The 25,337-nt window shown below is 40.2% G+C and overlaps 2 protein-coding genes and 1 long non-coding RNA gene across 4 annotated transcripts; 1 reads left to right on the forward strand and 2 right to left on the reverse strand.

Moving 5' to 3' along the window:
• Positions 1-499: 499 nt before the first annotated feature.
• Positions 500-18,980, reverse strand: LOC146381795 (uncharacterized). The gene is made up of 5 exons (XM_084938643.1): positions 18,693-18,980; positions 17,378-17,422; positions 16,347-17,285; positions 2,136-2,180; positions 500-2,043 (listed from the first exon to the last, which is right to left on the reverse strand). Exons 2-5 carry the CDS (start codon positions 17,415-17,417, stop codon positions 1,118-1,120), a joined length of 1,950 nt encoding a protein of 649 aa, XP_084794769.1. The 5' UTR covers positions 17,418-17,422; positions 18,693-18,980; the 3' UTR covers positions 500-1,117.
• On the reverse strand, positions 5,103-9,166 carry LOC146381796 (intraflagellar transport protein 140 homolog). Of its 2 annotated transcripts, XM_084937924.1 has the most exons (10): positions 9,003-9,166; positions 8,411-8,574; positions 8,106-8,327; positions 7,212-7,333; positions 6,998-7,128; positions 6,330-6,505; positions 6,069-6,160; positions 5,886-5,992; positions 5,609-5,751; positions 5,103-5,206 (listed from the first exon to the last, which is right to left on the reverse strand). In XM_084937924.1, exons 2-10 carry the CDS (start codon positions 8,555-8,557, stop codon positions 5,204-5,206), a joined length of 1,143 nt encoding a protein of 380 aa, XP_084794050.1. In that variant the 5' UTR covers positions 8,558-8,574; positions 9,003-9,166; the 3' UTR covers positions 5,103-5,203. The 2 variants fall into 2 exon arrangements, with proteins under 2 accessions (XP_084794050.1, XP_084794049.1); XM_084937923.1 differs by having other exon boundaries at positions 5,103-5,751.
• Positions 18,981-20,237: 1,257 nt separating the features above from the next.
• Positions 20,238-23,807, forward strand: LOC146381797 (uncharacterized). The gene is made up of 3 exons (XR_014801163.1): positions 20,238-21,241; positions 21,462-21,524; positions 23,349-23,807. It is a non-coding gene; the product is annotated as an uncharacterized LOC146381797 (long non-coding RNA).
• The last annotated feature ends 1,530 nt before the right edge of the window (positions 23,808-25,337 follow it).

Here is a 25,337-nt window from a genome sequence, read left to right on the forward strand (position 1 = left end):
GCTTTTCCACTTGGAATCGGGATACTGTGTCCACACTTCAGAGGTGGAGTTTCCAGCATCTCACCTGGGCCTCATCTGCAAACAATCAGCAGGAGGGCTTCTTAAACCAGCGCTGCCTGCTACTCCTCGCCAGTTTGTTCTGCCATCTCCAGTGGTAACTAGGCTTCCCCTCTGCTCCAGTTCTGGCGTGCTCCTTCCCTGTGTTTAGGTCTCCTCTGCCAACATACTCATCCTACCCTCAAACTCCCTTACCCGTCCAGCAACTTCTTCTCCCTCTGTTGCAGAATTCCCGTTGGATTGTTCCCATCAGGAGCCAGGTGTTCAGTCTCTCGATAGCTTTTCCTCTGGTTCCTGCTCTCTGCTGACACTCCTAGCTCGAGCCACGTTCTCCATTCCCTCTCTTTAAACAAAGTCTCATAAATAGTTTAACCATGTGCATTGAATCTGCATTTGGGTCTAAGCTTTCTATGGAGGGAAGAAATCATCACAGTGACATCTATTTAATTTTCAATTCAATTTTATTTAAAGAGCGCCAAATGACAGCAACAGTCACCTGAAGGCGCTTTATATTGTAAGATATACTTACAAAGAAAACCCCAACAATCATATGACCCCCTATGAGCAAGCACTTTGGCGACAGTGGGAAGGAAAAACTCCCTTTTAACAGGAAGAAACCTCCAGCAGAACCAGGCTCAGGGAGGGGCGGCCATCTGCTGCGACCGGTTGGGGAGGGGAAAGGAAAATGGTATAAAGACATGGAACAGAGACACCATTCAGTGCAGAGAGGTCTATTAAACACAGTGGGTGAAGAAGAAACACCCAGTGCATCATGGGAATCCCCCGGCAGCCTAATGCTGGGCATACACTGTGCGATTTTTGGCCCATTTTGAGCCGATTTTTCAGTCGTGCGATCGTTTTGGGGATCGTCCCGAGTTTGGCCTTGATCAAACTTCTCACCCCTGCGAGTCAATCGTACAGTTTGATCAGGAGCTGAATAACGCGACTGAAAAATCGCAGCACAGTGTATGCCCAGCTTATTGCAGCATGGAGGATTCAGGGTCACCTGAGTAGGCATCAGCCTACTAAAAGGATACTGAAAAAACCCGTCGAAGTAGTCTTAGTCTTCATCCCTGCTGGTCGACTCAATTGAACACCTCTGAAGTTTGCACACAGGCAAGTATTCCTCTTCTTCCTCAAAATCCTCTCGGGAACGCTTCCTCGAGCCTCCAGTTTCATGATCAAGCTCTTCGTGCGCATCTTCAAATAGTTCATCACTGCTGCTCTCAGGGTCGTGCACAGTTGAGCTGGTCCCCGAATCAGAGTGTGCAAGCCTGGATTTTTTGCCATTACGCTCTTTTTCGTCAACATCTTCCTCTCTGGACCTTTTCGTGGATCCACCAGGCTGCGGTTCTTTTTCTGTTACCTGCTGATTGATGTCCTCATCGGCAATATTACCAACATGAGGACAGCCCACGCTCTCAGTATCAGAAGCAGAGAAGAAGTCAGAGTCATCATCGCTCCATCTCATTCTTTTGTTTGGTCCCAAATCTTCTTCATCCATCTCTCTAGACCTCCTCCTGGAAACACCTGGCTGAGGGTCCTCTTCTGGGATGTACTGGTCCACACGGTCTTCAAATGCCTCCTCATTTTCATTGCCAACAACAACCACAGCATTATGATCCTCGTGCTGTTCATTGTTGTCAGCATTGGCATTATTGTCCCTCACATTAATATTTTGAACGTTGACATTGTTGTCATTGTCATCGTCGTCGTCATCATTGTCGTCGTCATCGTCGTCGTCATTGTCGTCATCCTCGTCATCTGCGTCGTCCTCGTCGTCGTCATTGTCGTCATCGTCGTCGTCGTCATCGTCACCGTAAAGGTAATTGTCATATTGTGCCAGTACTGAAGCTATTAGCTCATGCAGAAACCAACAAATATCACGGAGAGCGAGATACAGGTCGTTCACGAAGCCTCCATTAACTGGTTCATTAGCAGGTTCCTGATCTCCATTTGCAAACCTTTGTGGGTTAACCTGTTGGCCTGCAAGATCATTAAATCTTTTAATTAACATCCATAACTATCTGCTGAAAATCAGTTTTTCATCAATTTCAAGACTGAGTACATGTGCTTACCGTTTTGGTTATTTTGTGGTCCATCTCCACTTCCATTCATTTTGACTACAAGGAACACAAAACAACAATGATCACTAAACCTCAACCCAGAATGTTCAGAGAATTTGCTTTTTTTGTGATGACTTTAGGCTGCGTCCGAACGTACACGGCTATGTTTGAAAACGGACGTTTTTCCTTTTTTGTTTAAAAAAATAAAAATAAAAATCCAGTCCACATGTGCAGTTTTGAAAAAATATCTCCTTCCACATCTAAACGCTAAAAACAAAGTGAAACGCTGTCAAGAACACGCCAAATCTTAACCGTGTAGAAATGTTGGCCAATCAGAAGTCTAGAAGCCTGGGTGGGAAAACCTCATAAAACCTTACGTACTTCTGAGAAGTTTTTGTCTTTTTCTGGAAAAGCAGCTAACTTTGTGTTACTTTCACGTGCCTTCATCGTTTCAAATGTTAATAACTAAAGACAGCTTTTTGGCTGGAACAGACTCACAACTTTGGAATGGACAAAATGCATACAGCATACATAAATGTAATTTTTTTAAATTACATTTATTCCAAACCGACGTCAGGATTTGGGTTGGGAGAGCGTCTGTGTTAAATGTAGAATCCACGTCTGATGCCTCTGTGTTTCTAAATGGAGGCACAGTAACTGTGTGTGTATATGTAAGCGTGTAAAAACTGCAGATACTAAGATTAACAGACACAGTATGTTGTCTACATCTGTCATTGTAGAAACTGATCTCATGTAAACACTAACGTGGCCACAGCGTGACTTCAACAGCGGCGCACACTTTTGACATTGCCTGAGTAAATGTCCGTTTTCCTCGTCCACACCTAAACACAAAAACGTCCTTTTTAAAAATCTCACCTTTCAGTGACTCAATCTGCTGTTTAGGTGTGGACGAAAGGCCCAAATGCAGAGACAAAGCTGCGCTTTCAAAAATGTGGACGCAGCCTCAGTTTCTCAGAAATTCTAATAGTTTGTTTGAGAACAAAACTTAAGTCTTCTCTATTTTCCTAAATGAACAAAATAATCTCAGAAATAATCGTGTTAAAAAGAGCTTCTGTCACTCTAAGATATGATTAAGAACATTTTCTAATTTATGTATAATTTGTCAAATATTACATCAGCTGACAAATAGTTACGTCTTCATTTGTTTTCCTGAATAATAGATCCACATCATCCTCTCTATGATGGAAAATATAGTCTAGTCTTGCACAATGTAAAGTACATAAATAGTGTCCTGGCAAGCAGGAAAATCAGGCTTTATATATTTAAGTAAATGATCTTAAGTTTATAAACTGAAATTTGAGCTTACTTTAGTTCTTGGTAAATTACAGAGCAGTTAATCCTCAGGGAAACGTGGAAATGTCACTAAATAGTGGTCTGCTTTCATTCGGTTGCAGTGTCTCTTCAGTTTTGTGTTCATATGCTGATGTTTTCATTCAAAACATGCTTAAATGCTGTGATGTCACTCTAGCAGCAAAGACTGCGGAATGTGCAGAGATTCTTTTGACATCAAGTTGTTTGCTCAGATTTTGATATCTTTTAAATGGAGACAAAACAAAACAGACAGAAGTGAATCTAAAAGACTAAAGCAGTCAATGTCTTATTATTTTTATTTATTCTAATAGTTCTACTCTAAGAGATTCATCTTGGCCTTCATGCAGGATTAAAGCTCAATAATGAGGACACACACACAAAATATAAAACATTTCTTTATGATTGTTAGGCAAAGTTATCAGAGCGTATATCCACTAATATGGTCTCATTCTTGCTCTGCTCCCTAATTTTTCCCTGGAGGCATCGCTATGGCAACAAAACAACAAGCTGTTTCCAGTGCTTAATATTTAACATGTCTTTGCTATGAACTTTATTTGTACAAATTTGTGATGTTGATGTGCACAACGTGGGATTTAGACTTCGGAGGGTTAATCAACAAATCACGAAAAATTAGGCTTAAATTTGTGTTCATGACGGTGCAGATTTCTGACATTTTGTGTACTTTAAGCATTTAACAATTTGATTGTTTTCTAATAAAAACTGTGTGAAACTCAAGTTAGACCTGTGTTTGTAAATGAACCGCCCCATGTAGTGTAGCTTTCTGGATTTTATACTTATTGGGCTACATATTAATTTACTATACAGGCTATACAGTAGATAAAATCTAAACTCACATGTTTTATGTAACTAAAGTGTTTAATCATGTGGGCTACAGACAGTAATCAAGTTATGGACTATATTGATATGAGAAAGGTGCATACTTACTGCATTTGAATCATTTTAACCATATGTAACCACCTGCATGTCATGGTCCCGGGACTTCTACCTGGTTTTTTGTGTGTCTTGTATTGTTGTTGTTTGATGTCAGTTTTAGGGTCCCTCGGTTGTTCTGTTAAGATGTTGCTTATTTGATTTCCCCTCGTGACTTTACCCCCTGTGTGCCCCCTCTGTGTATCTGCCAGTCCCCATGCCTCGTTTCTCCTCCTTGTGTTTTATTCCATGTTTTCCCAGCCCGCTATGTCTGTGTTCTGCGTCTCTGTGTGCTTCCTGTTTTACTTTGATAGTCTCCCGTCAGTGTTGTGTTACTCCTGCCGTGTCTCGTTATGATTATCAGTGTCACCTGTGTTCCCCGTGTGCTCCCACTTCCCTCGTTAACCCTCTGTGTATTTGTGTCCGCGTCTCCTACATTACCTACATAATAGAGCTATAATAAATGTTTGTTTGGGGGGTTTTTTAAGTACAGAAATCAGCTGCTAAAATAATTGTTTTGACTTTTTGGGAATGCTTTACAGTCTTTTCTGTAGGAACGCTGAATTAATATATTGACTGTCTGGCCCCTTCTGGCTATTTAATAGTTGCTGAAGGAGATTTTGTTCATCCCCAGCTAATCTCATCCATATTTATATAAAATCTAGCATATTCCACACCACACAAAGTCAGAAGCCAGTTAAAATCTGTACGTGGTACCTGAGGCGGTGCTGCACTGACCAGTTGTTTCTGGCTATTTGCTGGTTCAGCCTGCCTATCACTGCAACTCTTGGCTCTTATTGGTCAGGCTGATGGCATGCTCACTCAGCACAATATGAAACAGAAGAGGACAACAATAGAAACATTAGTGCTGTTAGTCTGCTCCATTATAGCTACAGCGGTATGAAAACTGCCTTTTCATTGTCACTCACTCACTAGTTTTCACCTTCCCAGTTTATCACCCTCTATTTTCAGCATACCCCCTATGTAGCACTATATGGTGTGTGTGTGTGTGTGTGTGTATTGTAAAGACTTGATTCCCACAGTCCAAGTCAGGGTTTTAAAATGCGTTGCTGTCTCCATCCAGCATCAAAGCTGCATTGAAATTTCCTTCAATGAAATTTTGGCTCAAAGAAAAACAGTGTTGTTACTGTCAATCTCCAATTAAAATAAAAGTGTAATTAAACGAAACGGAAGTAATGTACTAATGCTGGTCAAGACATTACCTGTAGCTGAGTGACATTTCCTCCAATTTCTGTTGGTGTCTGCAGTTTCCACTGGGGCTTAGTGTCACCTCTACTGCTACCCGACTGCACCACCATCCTCCACATTGCTATGCGTCCATTGGTGGTGCCAGCTGCTAGGATTTCTGAGTGTTGCACAATTTTTAAAAAAGCAACGAGTTTTTTTTTTTTTTTAAACTATGCATTTGGAAACATTCAGGAATATGGTGATGGGAAAGAAAAAGCTTCTTTTCATTTACAATTCTGTGCAAACTTTTACCTTTGCCTGCACAGTATGAAACACAGTTGATCATCTCTCCCCTCTCATATCCCAGAGTCTCATCAAGAGACAAAACATAGTTGTCATCTCTTTCCAGATCCCACAGCCTAAAATATTCAACAGGGACATTATTACTCAAGTTTGAAATTTACATGTTTTTTTTCTCAGTGTGTGTATACTGACCTGATGACCTGCTCCCCGGATGCAGTGATGAGGAGGCCATCTTCTGTCCACACAACGTCTATATTCTGCCCGGATTTGCTGCTCAACTTACCCTGTCACAAAAAAAGTCACGCATTACTCCACACTGATCTTTAGTCCTGGCACAGAATATAAAAAGGGCACACATATTCAAGTATAGTAATAATTAAAGTAACTGAGATTGATCACTCATGTTGATATTACTGGTTAATATATTTTTTTTTTAAAAATCTTTCTGTATACCTTCATAATCTCCTGTGCTCCACCCTCAGGTCCGAGAGCATACTGTGACAGCATGAGGTTCTCTGTGATCACTGCGAGGGCCTCTGTCTTCTCAATGTAGAGAAGTTTCTTGATGGAGCCCTCCACACTGAGAAGGACACTCGTCTTACAATACTCATCCACACTATGGACCTTACCTATATGCATAAGACATGGGATTAAAGATTAAATAAGTGGAATATCTGACAGCTCAAACCACAAAGTGCTCATATTTATTAAAGATCAGACTGGATTCTGGATCAATAGCAATATAGCTTGTTGTATTTTCTCCTTTCTGGAGACTCCCAAAGGATTACTGCTTCACAGAGGCAAAATACACTTTTGATATAATTTTCAATGTCTGCTGGATTAATCAGACTTTCTAAAACCATGAATACTTTTCTCATACTGTTATTCGTAACTGTTCAAAAATAAAGCAAAGTATCATCAATGCAATTTACAGAACAAACAAATAAAATAAACAGCCTTTATACATTGAGGGCTGTGACTGCAGAAGACTGCTGGCCTCAGACAAAATTATACAAGGCAATGAAAAAACAAATTGTGTCTTAAAGAAAGTATGGTCAAATGCATTCAAAATAACAAATGATTTAATTTTCCAAACTCCAACAGAAATCACAAACTCCTACCATCTGCAGTGCAGATAAAGAATCCAAGTCCCTCCTGTGGCCCCATCTTCAGAGGTGCCCCCTTCCAGCTAAACTTGTCCAGCGCACGCTCATCTCCTCTCACAGATGCTCGAGCTAGCATTGCCACATCACTATAATAAAATACAAAAAATAGTATTTGATTTAAAAAATGTCATACTCTTCCACTTGATATGGGACTTCGAAGGCTGCTTACTCTCCAGGTGTGGACGGTCTGAAGATGCAGCAAGTTAAAGGTTTCTTGTATTCATGTTTTACAAGGTGGTTTCCATGAAGTCTCCCTCTCGCATCCACCTTCCATACTGCCAAAGCTCCAGACTGTCAATAACAATAATAACAGTAATAGTTAACAATTAATTTGCCTAGCACTTTCAAAACAGTTACAAAGTGTGTTAAAGAACACAATAAAATCTTAGCTAAAAATACGAAAGAAAAGTTCAAAGAGTTAAAACAAGAAACTGTTTGTTTTCTTTTTGCATTGAGCCAGGCTGCACGGACAGCTAAGAGTGTCTGATGTGCGGAATGCAAGCAGTGACTTGGTTCATAAGAAGTGACCAAATCTGTAACAAGGCTTGTACCCATGTATCGTATACCCAAAAGGTTGTGAGGACGAGAATGATGATTTATTTCTTTGAATTTGTTATAAGTCTGGCAGCTGAGATTTAAATGAGCTGGAGCTGAAAGATGGACTTCTGGCTGAGATCCCAGTAGAAGGAATTACAATTATTCAAACACAATGAGATAAAAGGATGTATGACTTTTTTCAATGTCCACTTTAGATAAAAAAAAATACAAAAAATGACACTAAAGGTATGCTGTACACACTTTGAAAAACAAAGGTTAGGTAGTTTCCAGTCTGTGTTCACGCCATGTCAGTAACAATCTCAGGGAAGCAATTGTTGCTTCCATCAATCTGGAAAGGGTTATGAGGCCATTTTTAAACAAGTCCATCATTTTACAGTGAGTGCATACCCAGAAAAAATAAGTGATTATATCCTATTAAAACTGATCCATCATTCATGAAAACATCAGCATGTAAAAGACTTGTAATATAATAATATATGCCAGGACGTTATTGCAACAAACTCACCTCATCACCAGTTACCAAGCGGCTGCCAAAGCTGCTCCACTCCAGCAGTTTGATGGTGGTTGTATGTACACCAGGCAAGACTGTTTGATCTCCAGAGGGGTGTGTCAGCAGCACTACTTCTCCATTATCCCAGCCTACTGCTAAAACTGGCTTTGTGGGATGCCAGCGCAGCCCTGAGGGCTGGTGAGGACGAACTACATGGCAGCTCTCCACATGCTCCCCCTGAACATGAACCAGATAGGTGTGACGATTTTTGTGTGTGTCAATATGAGAGAAATGTTACATACTTTTATGTCCGAGGTTACCTGCTGCAGATACAGGTCTACTTTTCCACCGGTGGCAGGACTGCTTGAGGCCACAGCCAATATAGGAAGACTTGAGTGCCAGGTCAACTGAAAGGGTACATCACTGCTGTCAGGGGCCTCAATGCGGTGATCAAAATAGACCGCCATATCTCCCGTGTACTTCTCTATATTAAAAAAAGAGAGACAAAAGACAAAAGATGGATTCCTCTGTTTGTTAAGTTTTGGAAAAAAATTACAAGTTAGCCCTAAAATGTAGAGTCAAGTATCATTCTCTGCTTTAGGTTGCTGTGTGTTTGTTTTAGTTTTTTTGTTTAGTTTTTTTTGGAGTTGACATGGCTAGTTCATTAATGGATACATGCAAACAGTAAACAATGCAGACCTAAGTGAAGCTATAAGTTCACCGTAATACTTGACAAAACCGGCTGATACTGTAGCATTACAGGAGATAGCAGCATCACTGGAAAGACTATAAATCCAAATTAGCTTCAACTAGCAGCTAACATTAGCTAAGCCAGATAAGCTAGTCAAAGTTAGCATTTATGGCTGGCCCTCGCTAACGTTCAACGAAGTCAGTCATCTTGTCGAAACCCACCTCAGCTCACTTTCTTCTAAAGTGACGCCAACTTATCTGTAGAGACTGAAAAGGGCTTCAGACATCGACAGTTACTTCCAGTGTTGTCGCGTAGCCTCTGGTGTGAGCGTAAAGCGTCTCTCCCAGTTGCCCCTGACAACCTTACAGACTGCACAGGAGGTGGAGCGAAGAGAAATGACGGAAAAACCCGACAGTTGTCGAAGTTAATTCTAAACTGAGAGAAGCCTAATCAGGCACAAAGAGTATTAATTTCTGATGGAGCTGTCACAGGCTTTACTCATTCTAAATGAATATTGTCAGTTCTACGAAAATGTTTAGCCAAGATAACCTTGCAAAACCGAAAATGCCTTGAACTGTGTGACATTTGCATGTTTACTGTTGTCTGTTGTCATTTCGCAAACATTTCATATTTTAAAAAGCTTTTTAAATTGATCGGTGAGGTGGCTTTCATTGGTTTTAAAGGTAGCCTATTATGCTATTTTCAACCTACACATTAATATTCTTCGATCCTACAAGTTGCGTTGCATGATTCAACACACAAAATAGTCTATTAGGTTTTATCTATATTCTTCTTAATGCAGCCCATCAGCTCATCCAGCGCCTTTTGGCTCGCAAGGACTACCTGCAAGTGTGCTAATTTGAAGCTCTGTTAATGTTTAACGAGCATCAACCATTATAACAATAAACACAATTACACCTTTGCATTTTTGGATAATGTCCCATTTTATAGTAGTTTTGCCTCTGCACACGACCATAGTGGATTTTAGATCAAACAATGAAGACTTTAATTCAAGGGGTTTAACAAAAGTACTACATTAACTGATTAGGAATTTAAAAAAATGTTTGTTTTTTTGCATAGTGCTCCTTTTTTAAAGACCTAAAAGTAATTTGTCATGGTCTACAGTCAAGATGTCTTCACGAATGGAAATACAGAGGGTTTACTATAAGGTGCAAACAATTAGCAAGGACAGATTAGAGTTTGCTGCCAATAGAACCAGGTCACTAGTGTTTATTGATGATGTGACTGTACAGGGCTATGCTCTCAGCTCGTATTCAGCCAAATGCTGCAAAACTGCTCGGCCAGCAGTTGACAGTGCAAATGGATAGCACCCCAAAGCAAACTGCAAATGCAAAGAGTTTCTCAAGGCAAAGAAATGGAATATTCTTCAACTGGCCGATCAGTCACATGATCTCAACCAGGGGCGATTTTAGCCAATTTTCGGGGGTGCTTCAGCTGTTTGTGTGACACACTACTAAAAATATAAAAAGCATACAGTACTTGGTTGAGACGTAACACTTTAGAAACAAAATTATAGATAACCTCCCCCCCTCCCAAAATGGTTTGTTCCAGCTCGCCTCTCCCCTGCTCTGGCTCTGGCGCCCTTTCTGCCAGAGCGATGGTGTCTGAGACGCAGCAGAGCGGAGGTGTAAGTGCCTGGCTTAAAACAGGACATGTTGGCTGCATTTAACCTTCAGTTACTCTTTATATAGTTAGGTAGGAGTCAGACCATGTTTTTTTTTAGCTGAAAAACATTACACCCAGGTAACCTGCAGTGTTGAAAACATGTTTTCTGACAATGTTTGCTACCCTACAATCCGTCCTGCTCTGTAGTAAAATCAGGATACTTGACCGTCCTGTTGCTCCCATTGAAATTTATACAGCCTATTTAAAATCTAAAACTTATAATTGTCCGTAGCCTGCTGTTGTTACCACTGTCCTGTTTGAAATGGATACTAACTAGCTAACTGACTGAATGCCCATTAACCTTATAACTCCCGGTGTGTGTGTGTGTGTGTGTGTGTGTGCAGAGAGACAGCCAGGTTCATAATGGATATAAGGAAGTTTTTTCAAAAAAAGGAGCCACATTCAGGTAAAAGTGTGAAATCAAATGATCTGTTAATCAAGAATAATGTTGGATCAGTGTTTCAATATTTATATATTTAATTAGATGTTCATGTGGTTTGGTTATTTGCCTTTTGGTTGAAAGTACACTGAGAGAGGACTTTTTGTTAGTGATCTTAATAGTATTTTTTTATATTAATTTCATTTTTCATCTAATTGAATACAATCAATTTGTGTATGATTGTCAGTCCGAAGAAGGAGAGAGGAAAGAGGGGAACCTGAGGAGAAAGTACAAGGTCAGGAAGAACCAGGTAAGAGAACAGACAGGGAATAGTGACAGGCAAAACAGAAACTGTTAAACTGACAAAGAGAAACAACCTGATTTTACTCATACTCATATAACATCATAATGGATTGGGGAGATTAAAATTAATGATATATTTTTATGTGGTTCAGCCACAACTCTACTAAAACCTCAGCCAGTAATAGGTAGGCCAACTTTTGGACCGTCCACTTGTCTGTATAACTGCCGCAGTACGTACATCACATTTGCACAGTATCAGAAGGTGCCAAACAGCCCTGGTGGAGTGAGGAGCTGTAAAGAGAAGCAGAGTGCTCTGTTTATATTCTAAAAATGTTTTAAGCTTGTTTTAAAGATTCTGTACAGCAGCTTTAAATGTTTTCCAAAAGCACACATACGCTTATCAGAGTTTCTCAAACTTTTTACAGTGTGTACCACCTGATAAAAATGTCACGCTCTCCTAAGGACCACTATGAAAGCATGAAACTCATAAATCTTACAACACAAAATTAGTATCTGCAGTAAAGATTTTTTCATGCATTGTATACATTCTACCACAGGCAAAGTTGCCTCCATTTTTATATCCTTTTTTTTTAATATTTTGTAATAATTCATTTGTAATAATTTATTATGTTTTGGAAGTGTTCTTTTTTATGTATCTGTATTATATTATACATACACATTAAAAGTGAATCTCTGTCCAAAAAATGCACTCAGTTTACTTTTTACTCACTATGAGCATCATTTATTATTCCCCCCCAGTAATTAAGGTTAGGATATGTTTTTTCTTTAAAAATTCCAATCCATTCTTCTTTAGCAGCATTTAAATAACCTTCATCAGATTTTATGGTTTTGTTACATCTTTTCAAAAAATGTGGGATTAAATTGTTAAAATGTACAAAACAGTGATATCATGTTTTGTGACGAGGACCCAGGCACAGAGAGACTTGATGAATTTAAGAATCTTATGATTTAATAAAGAAATTTGCAGACTTGCACAGAGATGGTAAAATTATGATGACTGATAATGGAGATGAATACAACAGACGATGAGGACAGGGAGGAACAGGGGTTTAAATGCACCGAGGAGACAGACAGAGAGAACTCGGGACAACTGGAGACATGTAGGGATGCAGGGACTGCCAGAGACAGGGAAGACGTCTCATCGTGATGAGTAAAGTTGATCTTGCCTGGTTGAGCAGCTCTCTGGGTGCTCAGCACCCCCAAAGCTCTGATCCTAGAATCGCCCCTGCTACCATGCAGCCCAACATACTACACAAATACACGGCAACGCCTTGAAGTCATTCTGTTGTTTCCAAAGAACTGATGAGAAAGATGTTTGATGAGCTTAATCTATGTGTGAGGCAGTAGTTTGTGTAGGAGTCATATGAGTTGTTCCTTTTTTGATTAAGTGGGTTGGTTTAAATGCACTCACTGTATTGGTACACGGGTGTGGGGCGTGACTCATGGGTGTGTTAGGTCAGCGGTCCCCAACCCCCGGGCCTCAGACCGGTACCGGTCTGTGAGTCGTTTGGTACCGGGCCGCGAGAGTTGAGGCTCAGGTGTGAAATGTATAGTTTTCAGGGTTTTTTTATCGGTTTTCAGCATTATTTTGTTATCGTTTTTATCGTTTACTCGGTTTTCCTGGGTCTTTTCACGTGTGTTATGAATAAATCTTCTTTTTTTCGTTACCGGTACTAGTTTTATTTTGTTGTATTTATCCGCGACACATTAAAGGCCGGTCCGTGAAAATATTGTCAGGCATAAACCGGTCCGTGGCGCAAAAAAGGTTGGGGACCGCTGTGTTAGGTGATAAATGTGGTTGCACTCACCTGTTCACGGAACCTGATGTTAATGAGCAGAAAGGTAAGGTGAGCATGAGGCGAAACCTTCTGTTGACTGCAGCTTGAGCGCAGCTTGAATCATTTTGATGCATTTTTTGGTTTATGTATACTTATGCACTAAGTTGTGCAATAGGCCAATGCTGAAATTTGGCATAGTAAATGGTGCAGTTATTTGTGCAGTCTGTGCATTTGTTTAATGGTTTGAGCCCGTGTGCCGATTTGTATAGTGGACAGTTGTATGTGGAATAAAAGTAGCAAATAGTACAGAGGTGTATCTCATGTGTTTACTGTTGCACGTCATCTGTGTCCTCATGTTTAGCCTGCCGCGGCCGTTGGTTGGAGGAGCCGCAGTAGTTTGGAAAGGAAGGAAGCAGTAAGGTCAGTTTCCATTCTGGGTTTTCAGCATTAATAAAGAAACCTGCAACAAGGTGAGTAATGTTTGAGGTCCGAAAGAAATCAACACAGAGAAATTTTTACAGTGCTTTTCTACTCTACCTGAACATTCAAAGCGCCCTATACAGGTTGCCTCATTCACACCTGTTCATAGAAGCCCTTTTTCTGTGCTTTCTATCTAACATTCACACACATTCATACTCTGATGAATGCATCAGAGAGTGACTTGGGGTTAATGTCTTGCCCAAGGACAGTTAGCATGCAGTCTGGAGCAGCCAGGGATCGACCCAAAAACCATCTGATTAGTAGATGACCTGCTCCACCTCCTGAACCACAGCCACCCCTTTTAGAGGTAAAGAATGATTTAGAAAGTAAGTACAGTAATTTTTTGAGGTGATTTGATTGAAAAAAATCTTTTTTGCTTCTAATTACATAATTAAGGTGTAATTACATCTTCCAACAAATTGATACATAAACGTATCATTTATCTACTAAAAATACATAGGAGCTGGCGTCATGTTTTGGAAGCTGCCATCTTGCCCCACCATCATACACTGGCTGAGATGGGCATCGCTGCTCCGCCTTTTCATGTTTTATGTAAGTTGATTTATACATTACTTTGAATTTAAAGATGTCAAATAGCTCTTTCACACTACATATGACCATTTCACATTTGTACATGTATATTTTGGTGATCTCTTTCTCAGTATGTTTTTCTTCTTATGGAAATAAGCTAAGATTAAACCAGTTAATGTTAGGCTCCAGTGTCCTAAAAAATCACACCTTTCCCCTGATAAACAAATTGATTGGATTCTCACATTGTGTGGGAATTGATTATCAATTACAACTTCAATGAGCCACTTCAAAGAAAGTTTCACCTGCGTGGGCAGCAACAGAAAGTCCAGATGTGGAAACAGAAGGTTTCCACATTAAAATATCGATATTTTAATCATTTTGGGTGAAATTGTAGTTTTTCATTAACAGGAACACAGTGGAAAGAAACTATCATTCAGATTGTCTACATTGGAAAGAACTACTCCCTCTTCCGCCTTTTATAGTCATGTGTGAAATACGGCTGTATAAATGTGTGGCAGCCTGTGGCGTGCGCACTCACAACAATGGCTGAGCGTAACTGGAGTCATGTGCGCACGTATTTTACATCCACAAACAGCCGAGACGTGGTTTGCGATACATGTGGCAAGAAAGTGAGGTGTTGTGGCAACACCACTAACTTTGTCAAACACCTCAAAGTAAATCATATCACAGAATATGACGAGCTTATGTTGAGGCGAACTGAAGAGGAGGAGAAGGACGGGTGCTGCTAGGGTGAGACAGACGTCTCTCAGGGAGTCCTTTAGTGCTGCAGGCAGGCAAGGTGTTCACATAGTGCACAACTTCAGGTTTTTTATTTCTATATGATGAATTCTGCATTATTAAGTGATAAGAACAAGTAATCTGATGTCCTGTAATGATTATGACGCTATAATTTGAGATACAATAAAAGAGTAAAGTTTTTGTACAAAGTATCGGATCAGTATCGTCGATACCACCCTGAATTTTACTTGGTATCGGATCGGAAAGGAAATCAGTGGTATCACACATCACTAGTGATCAAATGTCAGGCCAAGCTGGAACTGATTCCTGTCTTCTGTAACTTCTACAACACTGTCCAATAGAGACACATGAATGAAATGCAGCGTCATTAAAAACACTGATGATCTTTATTTAAAAATGTAATACATTTACATCTGAATAAACTTTTAGGCATTACGCTGACGGACGGATGGATGGACCATGAATGCTTTCTCATCCTTCTTGTCATGCACCATGGAAGTGTCTGAGGGGCTTTTCCACTTGGAATCGGGATACTGTGTCCACACTTCAGAGGTGGAGTTTCCAGCATCTCACCTGGGCCTCATCTGCAAACAATCAGCAGGAGGGCTTCTTAAACCAGCGCTGCCTGCTACTCCTCGCCAGTTTGTTCTGCCATCTCCAGTGGTAACTAGGCTTCCCCTCTGCTCCAGTTCTGGCGTGCTCCTTCCCTGTGTTTAGGTCTCCTCTGCCAACATACTCATCCTACCCTCAAACTCCCTTACCCGTCCAGCAACTTCTTCTCCCTCTGTTGCAGAATTCCCGTTGGATTGTTCCCATCAGGAGCCAGGTGTTCAGTCTCTCGATAGCTTTTCCTCTGGTTCCTGCTCTCTGCTGACACTCCTAGCTCGAGCCACGTTCTCCATTCCCTCTCTTTAAACAAAGTCTCATAAATAGTTTAACCATGTGCATTGAATCTGCATTTGGGTCTAAGCTTTCTATGGAGGGAAGAAATCATCACAGTGACATCTATTTAATTTTCAATTCAATTTTATTTAAAGAGCGCCAAATGACAGCAACAGTCACCTGAAGGCGCTTTATATTGTAAGATATACTTACAAAGAAAACCCCAACAATCATATGACCCCCTATGAGCAAGCACTTTGGCGACAGTGGGAAGGAAAAACTCCCTTTTAACAGGAAGAAACCTCCAGCAGAACCAGGCTCAGGGAGGGGCGGCCATCTGCTGCGACCGGTTGGGGAGGGGAAAGGAAAATGGTATAAAGACATGGAACAGAGACACCATTCAGTGCAGAGAGGTCTATTAAACACAGTGGGTGAAGAAGAAACACCCAGTGCATCATGGGAATCCCCCGGCAGCCTAATGCTGGGCATACACTGTGCGATTTTTGGCCCATTTTGAGCCGATTTTTCAGTCGTGCGATCGTTTTGGGGATCGTCCCGAGTTTGGCCTTGATCAAACTTCTCACCCCTGCGAGTCAATCGTACAGTTTGATCAGGAGCTGAATAACGCGACTGAAAAATCGCAGCACAGTGTATGCCCAGCTTATTGCAGCATGGAGGATTCAGGGTCACCTGAGTAGGCATCAGCCTACTAAAAGGATACTGAAAAAACCCGTCGAAGTAGTCTTAGTCTTCATCCCTGCTGGTCGACTCAATTGAACACCTCTGAAGTTTGCACACAGGCAAGTATTCCTCTTCTTCCTCAAAATCCTCTCGGGAACGCTTCCTCGAGCCTCCAGTTTCATGATCAAGCTCTTCGTGCGCATCTTCAAATAGTTCATCACTGCTGCTCTCAGGGTCGTGCACAGTTGAGCTGGTCCCCGAATCAGAGTGTGCAAGCCTGGATTTTTTGCCATTACGCTCTTTTTCGTCAACATCTTCCTCTCTGGACCTTTTCGTGGATCCACCAGGCTGCGGTTCTTTTTCTGTTACCTGCTGATTGATGTCCTCATCGGCAATATTACCAACATGAGGACAGCCCACGCTCTCAGTATCAGAAGCAGAGAAGAAGTCAGAGTCATCATCGCTCCATCTCATTCTTTTGTTTGGTCCCAAATCTTCTTCATCCATCTCTCTAGACCTCCTCCTGGAAACACCTGGCTGAGGGTCCTCTTCTGGGATGTACTGGTCCACACGGTCTTCAAATGCCTCCTCATTTTCATTGCCAACAACAACCACAGCATTATGATCCTCGTGCTGTTCATTGTTGTCAGCATTGGCATTATTGTCCCTCACATTAATATTTTGAACGTTGACATCGTCGTCGTCGTCATTGTCGTCGTCGTCATTGTCGTCGTCATCGTCGTCGTCATTGTCGTCATCCTCGTCATCTGCGTCGTCCTCGTCGTCCTCGTCATTGTCGTCATCGTCGTCGTCGTCATCGTCATCGTCGTCATCACCGTAAAGGTAATTGTCATATTGTGCCAGTACTGAAGCTATTAGCTCATGCAGAAACCAACAAATATCACGGAGAGCGAGATACAGGTCGTTCACGAAGCCTCCAATAACTGGTTCATTAGCAGGTTCCTGATCTCCATTTGCAAACCTTTGTGGGTTAACCTGTTGGCCTGCAAGATCATTAAATCTTTTAATTAACATCCATAACTATCTGCTGAAAATCAGTTTTTCATCAATTTCAAGACTGAGTACATGTGCTTACCGTTTTGGTTATTTTGTGGTCCATCTCCACTTCCATTCATTTTGACTACAAGGAACACAAAACAACAATGATCACTAAACCTCAACCCAGAATGTTCAGAGAATTTGCTTTTTTTGTGATGACTTTAGGCTGCGTCCGAACGTACACGGCTATGTTTGAAAACGGACGTTTTTCCTTTTTTGTTTAAAAAAATAAAAATACAAATCCAGTCCACATGTGCAGTTTTGAAAAAATATCTCCTTCCACATCTAAACGCTAAAAACAAAGTGAAACGCTGTCAAGAACACGCCAAATCTTAACCGTGTAGAAATGTTGGCCAATCAGAAGTCTAGAAGCCTGGGTGGGAAAACCTCATAAAACCTTACGTACTTCTGAGAAGTTTTTGTCTTTTTCTGGAAAAGCAGCTAATTTTGTGTTACTTTCACGTGCCTTCATCGTTTCAAATGTTAATAACTAAAGACAGCTTTTTGGCTGGAACAGACTCACAACTTTGGAATGGACAAAATGCATACAGCATACATAAATGTAATTTTTTTAAATTACATTTATTCCAAACCGACGTCAGGATTTGGGTTGGGAGAGCGTCTGTGTTAAATGTAGAATCCACGTCTGATGCCTCTGTGTTTCTAAATGGAGGCACAGTAACTGTGTGTGTATATGTAAGCGTGTAAAAACTGCAGATACTAAGATTAACAGACACAGTATGTTGTCTACATCTGCCATTGTAGAAACTGATCTCATGTAAACACTAACGTGGCCACAGCGTGACTTCAACAGCGGCGCACACTTTTGACATTGCCTGAGTAAATGTCCGTTTTCCTCGTCCACACCTAAACACAAAAACGTCCTTTTTAAAAATCTCACCTTTCAGTGACTCAATCTGCTGTTTAGGTGTGGACGAAAGGCCCAAATGCAGAGACAAAGCTGCGCTTTCAAAAATGTAGACGCAGCCTCAGTTTCTCAGAAATTCTAATAGTTTGTTTGAGAACAAAACTTAAGTCTTCTCTATTTTCCTAAATGAACAAAATAATCTCAGAAATAATCGTGTTAAAAAGAGCTTCTGTCACTCTAAGATATGATTAAGAACATTTTCTAATTTATGTATAATTTGTCAAATATTACATCAGCTGACAAATAGTTACGTCTTCATTTGTTTTCCTGAATAATAGATCCACATCATCCTCTCTATGATGGAAAATATAGTCTAGTCTTGCACAATGTAAAGTACATAAATAGTGTCCTGGCAAGCAGGAAAATCAGGCTTTATATATTTAAGTAAATGATCTTAAGTTTATAAACTGAAATTTGAGCTTACTTTAGTTCTTGGTAAATTACAGAGCAGTTAATCCTCAGGGAAACGTGGAAATGTCACTAAATAGTGGTCTGCTTTCATTCGGTTGCAGTGTCTCTTCAGTTTTGTGTTCATATGCTGATGTTTTCATTCAAAACATGCTTAAATGCTGTGATGTCACTCTAGCAGCAAAGACTGCGGAATGTGCAGAGATTCTTTTGACATCAAGTTGTTTGCTCAGATTTTGATATCTTTTAAATGGAGACAAAACAAAACAGACAGAAGTGAATCTAAAAGACTAAAGCAGTCAATGTCTTATTATTTTTATTTATTCTAATAGTTCTACTCTAAGAGATTCATCTTGGCCTTCATGCAGGATTAAAGCTCAATAATGAGGACACACACACAAAATATAAAACATTTCTTTATGATTGTTAGGCAAAGTTATCAGAGCGTATATCCACTAATATGGTCTCATTCTTGCTCTGCTCCCTAATTTTTCCCTGGAGGCATCGCTATGGCAACAAAACAACAAGCTGTTTCCAGTGCTTAATATTTAACATGTCTTTGCTATGAACTTTATTTGTACAAATCTGTGATGTTGATGTGCACAACGTGGGATTTAGACCTCGGAGGGTTAATCAACAAATCACGAAAAATTAGGCTTAAATTTGTGTTCATGACGGTGCAGATTTCTGACATTTTGTGTACTTTAAGCATTTAACAATTTGATTGTTTTCTAATAAAAACTGTGTGAAACTCAAGTTAGACCTGTGTTTGTAAATGAACCGCCCCATGTAGTGTAGCTTTCTGGATTTTAAACTTATTGGGCTACATATTAATTTACTATACAGGCTATACAGTAGATAAAATCTAAACTCACATGTTTTATGTAACTAAAGTGTTTAATCATGTGGGCTACAGACAGTAATCAAGTTATGGACTATATTGATATGAGAAAGGTGCATACTTACTGCATTTGAATCATTTTAACCATATGTAACCACCTGCATGTCATGGTCCCGGGACTTCTACCTGTTTTTTTGTGTGTCTTGTATTGTTGTTGTTTGATGTCAGTTTTAGGGTCCCTCGGTTGTTCTGTTAAGATGTTGCTTATTTGATTTCCCCTCGTGACTTTACCCCCTGTGTGCCCCCTCTGTGTATCTGCCAGTCCCCATGCCTCGTTTCTCCTCCTTGTGTTTTATTCCATGTTTTCCCAGCCCGCTATGTCTGTGTTCTGCGTCTCTGTGTGCTTCCTGTTTTACTTTGATAGTCTCCCGTCAGTGTTGTGTTACTCCTGCCGTGTCTCGCTATGATTATCAGTGTCACCTGTGTTCCCCGTGTGCTCCCACTTCCCTCGTTAACCCTCTGTGTATTTGTGTCCGCGTCTCCTACATTACCTACATAATAGAGTTATAATAAATGTTTGTTTGGGGTTTTTTTTAAGTACAGAAATCAGCTGCTAAAATAATTGTTTTGACTTTTTGGGAATGTAAAAAAGTCACAAAAGTACTACATTAACTGATTAGGAATTTAAAAAAATGTTTGTTTTTTTTGCATAGTGCTCCTTTTTTAAAGACCTAAAAGTAATTTGTCATGGTCTACAGTCAAGATGTCTTCACGAATGGAAATACAGAGGGTTTACTACAAGGTGCAAACAATTAGCAAGGACAGATTAGAGTTTGCTGCCAATAGAACCAGGTCACTAGTGTTTATTGATGATGTGACTGTACAGGGCTATGCTCTCAGCTCGTATTCAGCCAAATGCTGCAAAACTGCTCGGCCAGCAGTTGACAGTGCAAATGGATAGCACCCCAAAGCAAACTGCAAATGCAAAGAGTTTCTCAAGGCAAAGAAATGGAATATTCTTCAACTGGCCGATCAGTCACATGATCTCAACCAGGGGCGATTTTAGCCCATTTTCGGGAGGTGCTTCAGCTGTTTGTGTGACACACTACTAAAAATATAAAAAGCATACAGTACTTGGTTGAGACGTAACACTTTAGAAACAAAATTATAGATAACCTCCCCCCCTCCCAAAATGGTTTGTTCCAGCTCGCCTCTCCCCTGCTCTGGCTCTGGCGCCCTTTCTGCCAGAGCGATGGTGTCTGAGACGCAGCAGAGCGGAGGTGTAAGTGCCTGGCTTAAAACAGGACATGTTGGCTGCATTTAACCTTCAGTTACTCTTTATATAGTTAGGTAGGAGTCAGACCATGTTTCTTTTTAGCTGAAAAACATTACACCCAGGTAACCTGCAGTGTTGAAAACATGTTTTCTGACGATGTTTGCTACCCTACAATCCGTCCTGCTCTGTAGTAAAATCAGGATACTTGACCGTCCTGTTGCTCCCATTGAAATTTATACAGCCTATTTAAAATCTAAAACTTATAATTGTCCGTAGCCTGCTGTTGTTACCACTGTCCTGTTTGAAATGGATACTAACTAGCTAACTGACTGAATGCCCATTAACCTTATAACTCCCGGTGTGTGTGTGTGTGTGTGTGTGTGCAGAGAGACAGCCAGGTTCATAATGGATATAAGGAAGTTTTTTCAAAAAAAGGAGCCACATTCAGGTAAAAGTGTAAAATCAAATGATCTGTTAATCAAGAATAATGTTGGATCAGTGTTTCAATATTTATATATTTAATTAGATGTTCATGTGGTTTGGTTATTTGCCTTTTGGTTGAAAGTACACTGAGAGAGGACTTTTTGTTAGTGATCTTAATAGTATTTTTTTATATTAATTTCATTTTTCATCTAATTGAATACAATCAATTTGTGTATGATTGTCAGTCCGAAGAAGGAGAGAGGAAAGAGGGGAACCTGAGGAGAAAGTACAAGGTCAGGAAGAACCAGGTAAGAGAACAGACAGGGAATAGTGACAGGCAAAACAGAAACTGTTAAACTGACAAAGAGAAACAACCTGATTTTACTCATACTCATATAACATTATAATGGATTGGGGAGATTAAAATTAATGATATATTTTTATGTGGTTCAGCCACAACTCTACTAAAACCTCAGCCAGTAATAGGTAGGCCAACTTTTGGACCGTCCACTTGTCTGTATGACTGCCGCAGTACGTACATCACATTTGCACAGTATCAGAAGGTGCCAAACAGCCCTGGTGGAGTGAGGAGCTGTAAAGAGAAGCAGAGTGCTCTGTTTATATTCTAAAAATGTTTTAAGCTTGTTTTAAAGATTCTGTACAGCAGCTTTAAATGTTTTCCAAAAGCACACATACGCTTATCAGTGTTTCTCAAACTTTTTACAGTGTGTACCACCTGATAAAAATGTCACGCTCTCCTAAGGACCACTATGAAAGCATGAAACTCATAAATCTTACAACACAAAATTAGTATCTGCAGTAAAGATTTTTTCATGCATTGTATACATTCTACCACAGGCAAAGTTGCCTCCATTTTTATATCCTTTTTTTTTTAATATTTTGTAATAATTCATTTGTAATAATTTATTATGTTTTGGAAGTGTTTTTTTTTATGTATCTGTATTATATTATACATACACATTAAAAGTGAATCTCTGTCCAAAAAATGCACTCAGTTTACTTTTTACTCACTATGAGCATCATTTATTATTCCCCCCCAGTAATTAAGGTTAGGATATGTTTTTTCTTTAAAAATTCCAATCCATTCTTCTTTAGCAGCATTTAAATAACCTTCATCAGATTTTATGGTTTTGTTACATCTTTTCAAAAAATGTGGGATTAAATTGTTAAAATGTACAAAACAGTGATATCATGTTTTGTGACGAGGACCCAGGCACAGAGAGACTTGATGAATTTAAGAATCTTATGATTTAATAAAGAAATTTGCAGACTTGCACAGAGATGGTAAAATTATGATGACTGATAATGGAGATGAATACAACAGACGATGAGGACAGGGAGGAACAGGGGTTTAAATGCACCGAGGAGACAGACAGAGAGAACTCGGGACAACTGGAGACATGTAGGGATGCAGGGACTGACAGAGACAGGGAAGACGTCTCATCGTGATGAGTAAAGTTGATCTTGCCTGGTTGAGCAGCTCTCTGGGTGCTCAGCACCCCCAAAGCTCTGATCCTAGAATCGCCCCTGCTACCATGCAGCCCAACATACTACACAAATACACGGCAACGCCTTGAAGTCATTCTGTTGTTTCCAAAGAACTGATGAGAAAGATGTTTGATGAGCTTAATCTATGTGTGAGGCAGTAGTTTGTGTAGGAGTCATATGAGTTGTTCCTTTTTTGATTAAGTGGGTTGGTTTAAATGCACTCACTGTATTGGTACACGGGTGTGGGGCGTGACTCATGGGTGTGTTAGGTGATAAATGTGGTTGCACTCACCTGTTCACGGCACCTGATGTTAATGAGCAGAAAGGTAGGGTGAGCATGAGGCGAAACCTTCTGTTGACTGCAGCTTGAGCGCAGCTTGAATCATTTTGATGCATTTTTTGGTTTATGTATACTTATGCACTAAGTTATGCAATAGGCCAATGTTGAAATTTGGCATAGTAAATGGTGCAGTTATTTGTGCAGTCTGTGCATTTGTTTAATGGTTTGAGCCCGTGTGCCGATTTGTATAATGGACAGTTGTATGTGGAATAAAAGTAGCAAATAGTACAGAGGTGTATCTCATGTGTTTACTGTTGCACGTCATCTGTGTCCTCATGTTTAGCCTGCCGCGGCCGTTGGTTGGAGGAGCCGCAGTAGTTTGGAAAGGAAGGAAGCAGTAAGGTCAGTTTCCATTCTGGGTTTTCAGCATTAATAAAGAAACCTGCAACAAGGTGAGTAATGTTTGAGGTCCGAAAGAAATCAACACAGAGAAATTTTTACAGTGCTTTTCTACTCTACCTGAACATTCAAAGCGCCCTATACAGGTTGCCTCATTCACACCTGTTCATAGAAGCCCTTTTTCTGTGCTTTCTATCTAACATTCACACACATTCATACTCTGATGAATGCATCAGAGAGTGACTTGGGGTTAATGTCTTGCCCAAGGACAGTTAGCATGCAGTCTGGAGCAGCCAGGGATCGACCCAAAAACCATCTGATTAGTAGATGACCTGCTCCACCTCCTGAGCCACAGCCACCCCTTTTAGAGGTAAAGAATGATTTAGAAAGTAAGTACAGTAATATTTTGAGGTGATTTGATTAAAAAAAATCATTTTTGCTTCTAATTACATAATTAAGGTGTAATTACATCTTCCAACAAATTGATACATAAACGTATCATTTATCTACTAAAAATATATAGGAGCTGGCGTCATGTTTTGGAAGCTGCCATCTTGCCCCACCATCATACACTGGCTGAGATGGGCATCGCTGCTCCGCCTTTTCATGTTTTATGTAAGTTGATTTATACATTACTTTGAATTTAAAGATGTCAAATAGCTCTTTCACACTACATATGACCATTTCACATTTGTACATGTATATTTTGGTGATCTCTTTCTCAGTATGTTTTTCTTCTTATGGAAATAAGCTAAGATTAAACCAGTTAATGTTAGGCTCCAGTGTCCTAAAAAATCACACCTTTCCCCTGATAAACAAATTGATTGGATTCTCACATTGTGTGGGAATTGATTATCAATTACAACTTCAATGAGCCACTTCAAAGAAAGTTTCACCTGCGTGGGCAGCAACAGAAAGTCCAGATGTGGAAACAGAAGGTTTCCACATTAAAATATCGATATTTTAATCATTTTGGGTGAAATTGTAGTTTTTCATTAACAGGAACACAGTGGAAAGAAACTATCATTCAGATTGTCTACATTGGAAAGAACTACTCCCTCTTCCGCCTTTTATAGTCATGTGTGAAATACGGCTGTATAAATGTGTGGCAGCCTGTGGCGTGCGCACTCACAACAATGGCTGAGCGTAACTGGAGTCATGTGCGCACGTATTTTACATCCACAAACAGCCGAGACGTGGTTTGCGATACATGTGGCAAGAAAGTGAGGTGTTGTGGCAACACCACTAACCTTGTCAAACACCTCAAAGTAAATCATATCACAGAATATGACGAGCTTATGTTGAGGCGAACTGAAGAGGAGGAGAAGGACGGGTGCTGCTAGGGTGAGACAGACATCTCTCAGGGAGTCCTTTAGTGCTGCAGGCAGGCAAGGTGTTCACATAGTGCACAACTTCAGGTTTTTTATTTCTATATGATGAATTCTGCATTATTAAGTGATAAGAACAAGTAATCTGATGTCCTGTAATGATTATGACGCTATAATTTGAGATACAATAAAAGAGTAAAGTTTTTGTACAAAGTATCGGATCAGTATCGTCGATACCACCCTGAATTTTACTTGGTATCGGATCGGAAAGGAAATCAGTGGTATCACACATCACTAGTGATCAAATGTCAGGCCAAGCTGGAACTGATTCCTGTCTTCTGTAACTTCTACAACACTGTCCAATAGAGACACATGAATGAAATGCAGCGTCATTAAAAACACTGATGATCTTTATTTAAAAATGTAATACATTTACATCTGAATAAACTTTTAGGCATTACGCTGACGGACGGATGGATGGACCATGAATGCTTTCTCATCCTTCTTGTCATGCACCATGGAAGTGTCTGAGGGGCTTTTCCACTTGGAATCGGGATACTGTGTCCACACTTCAGAGGTGGAGTTTCCAGCATCTCACCTGGGCC

Source organism: Perissodus microlepis, chromosome 8 (assembly GCF_051167445.1).
Source record: "Perissodus microlepis isolate ML-2025 ecotype Zambia chromosome 8, ASM5116744v1, whole genome shotgun sequence".
NCBI lineage: Eukaryota > Metazoa > Chordata > Actinopteri > Cichliformes > Cichlidae > Perissodus > Perissodus microlepis.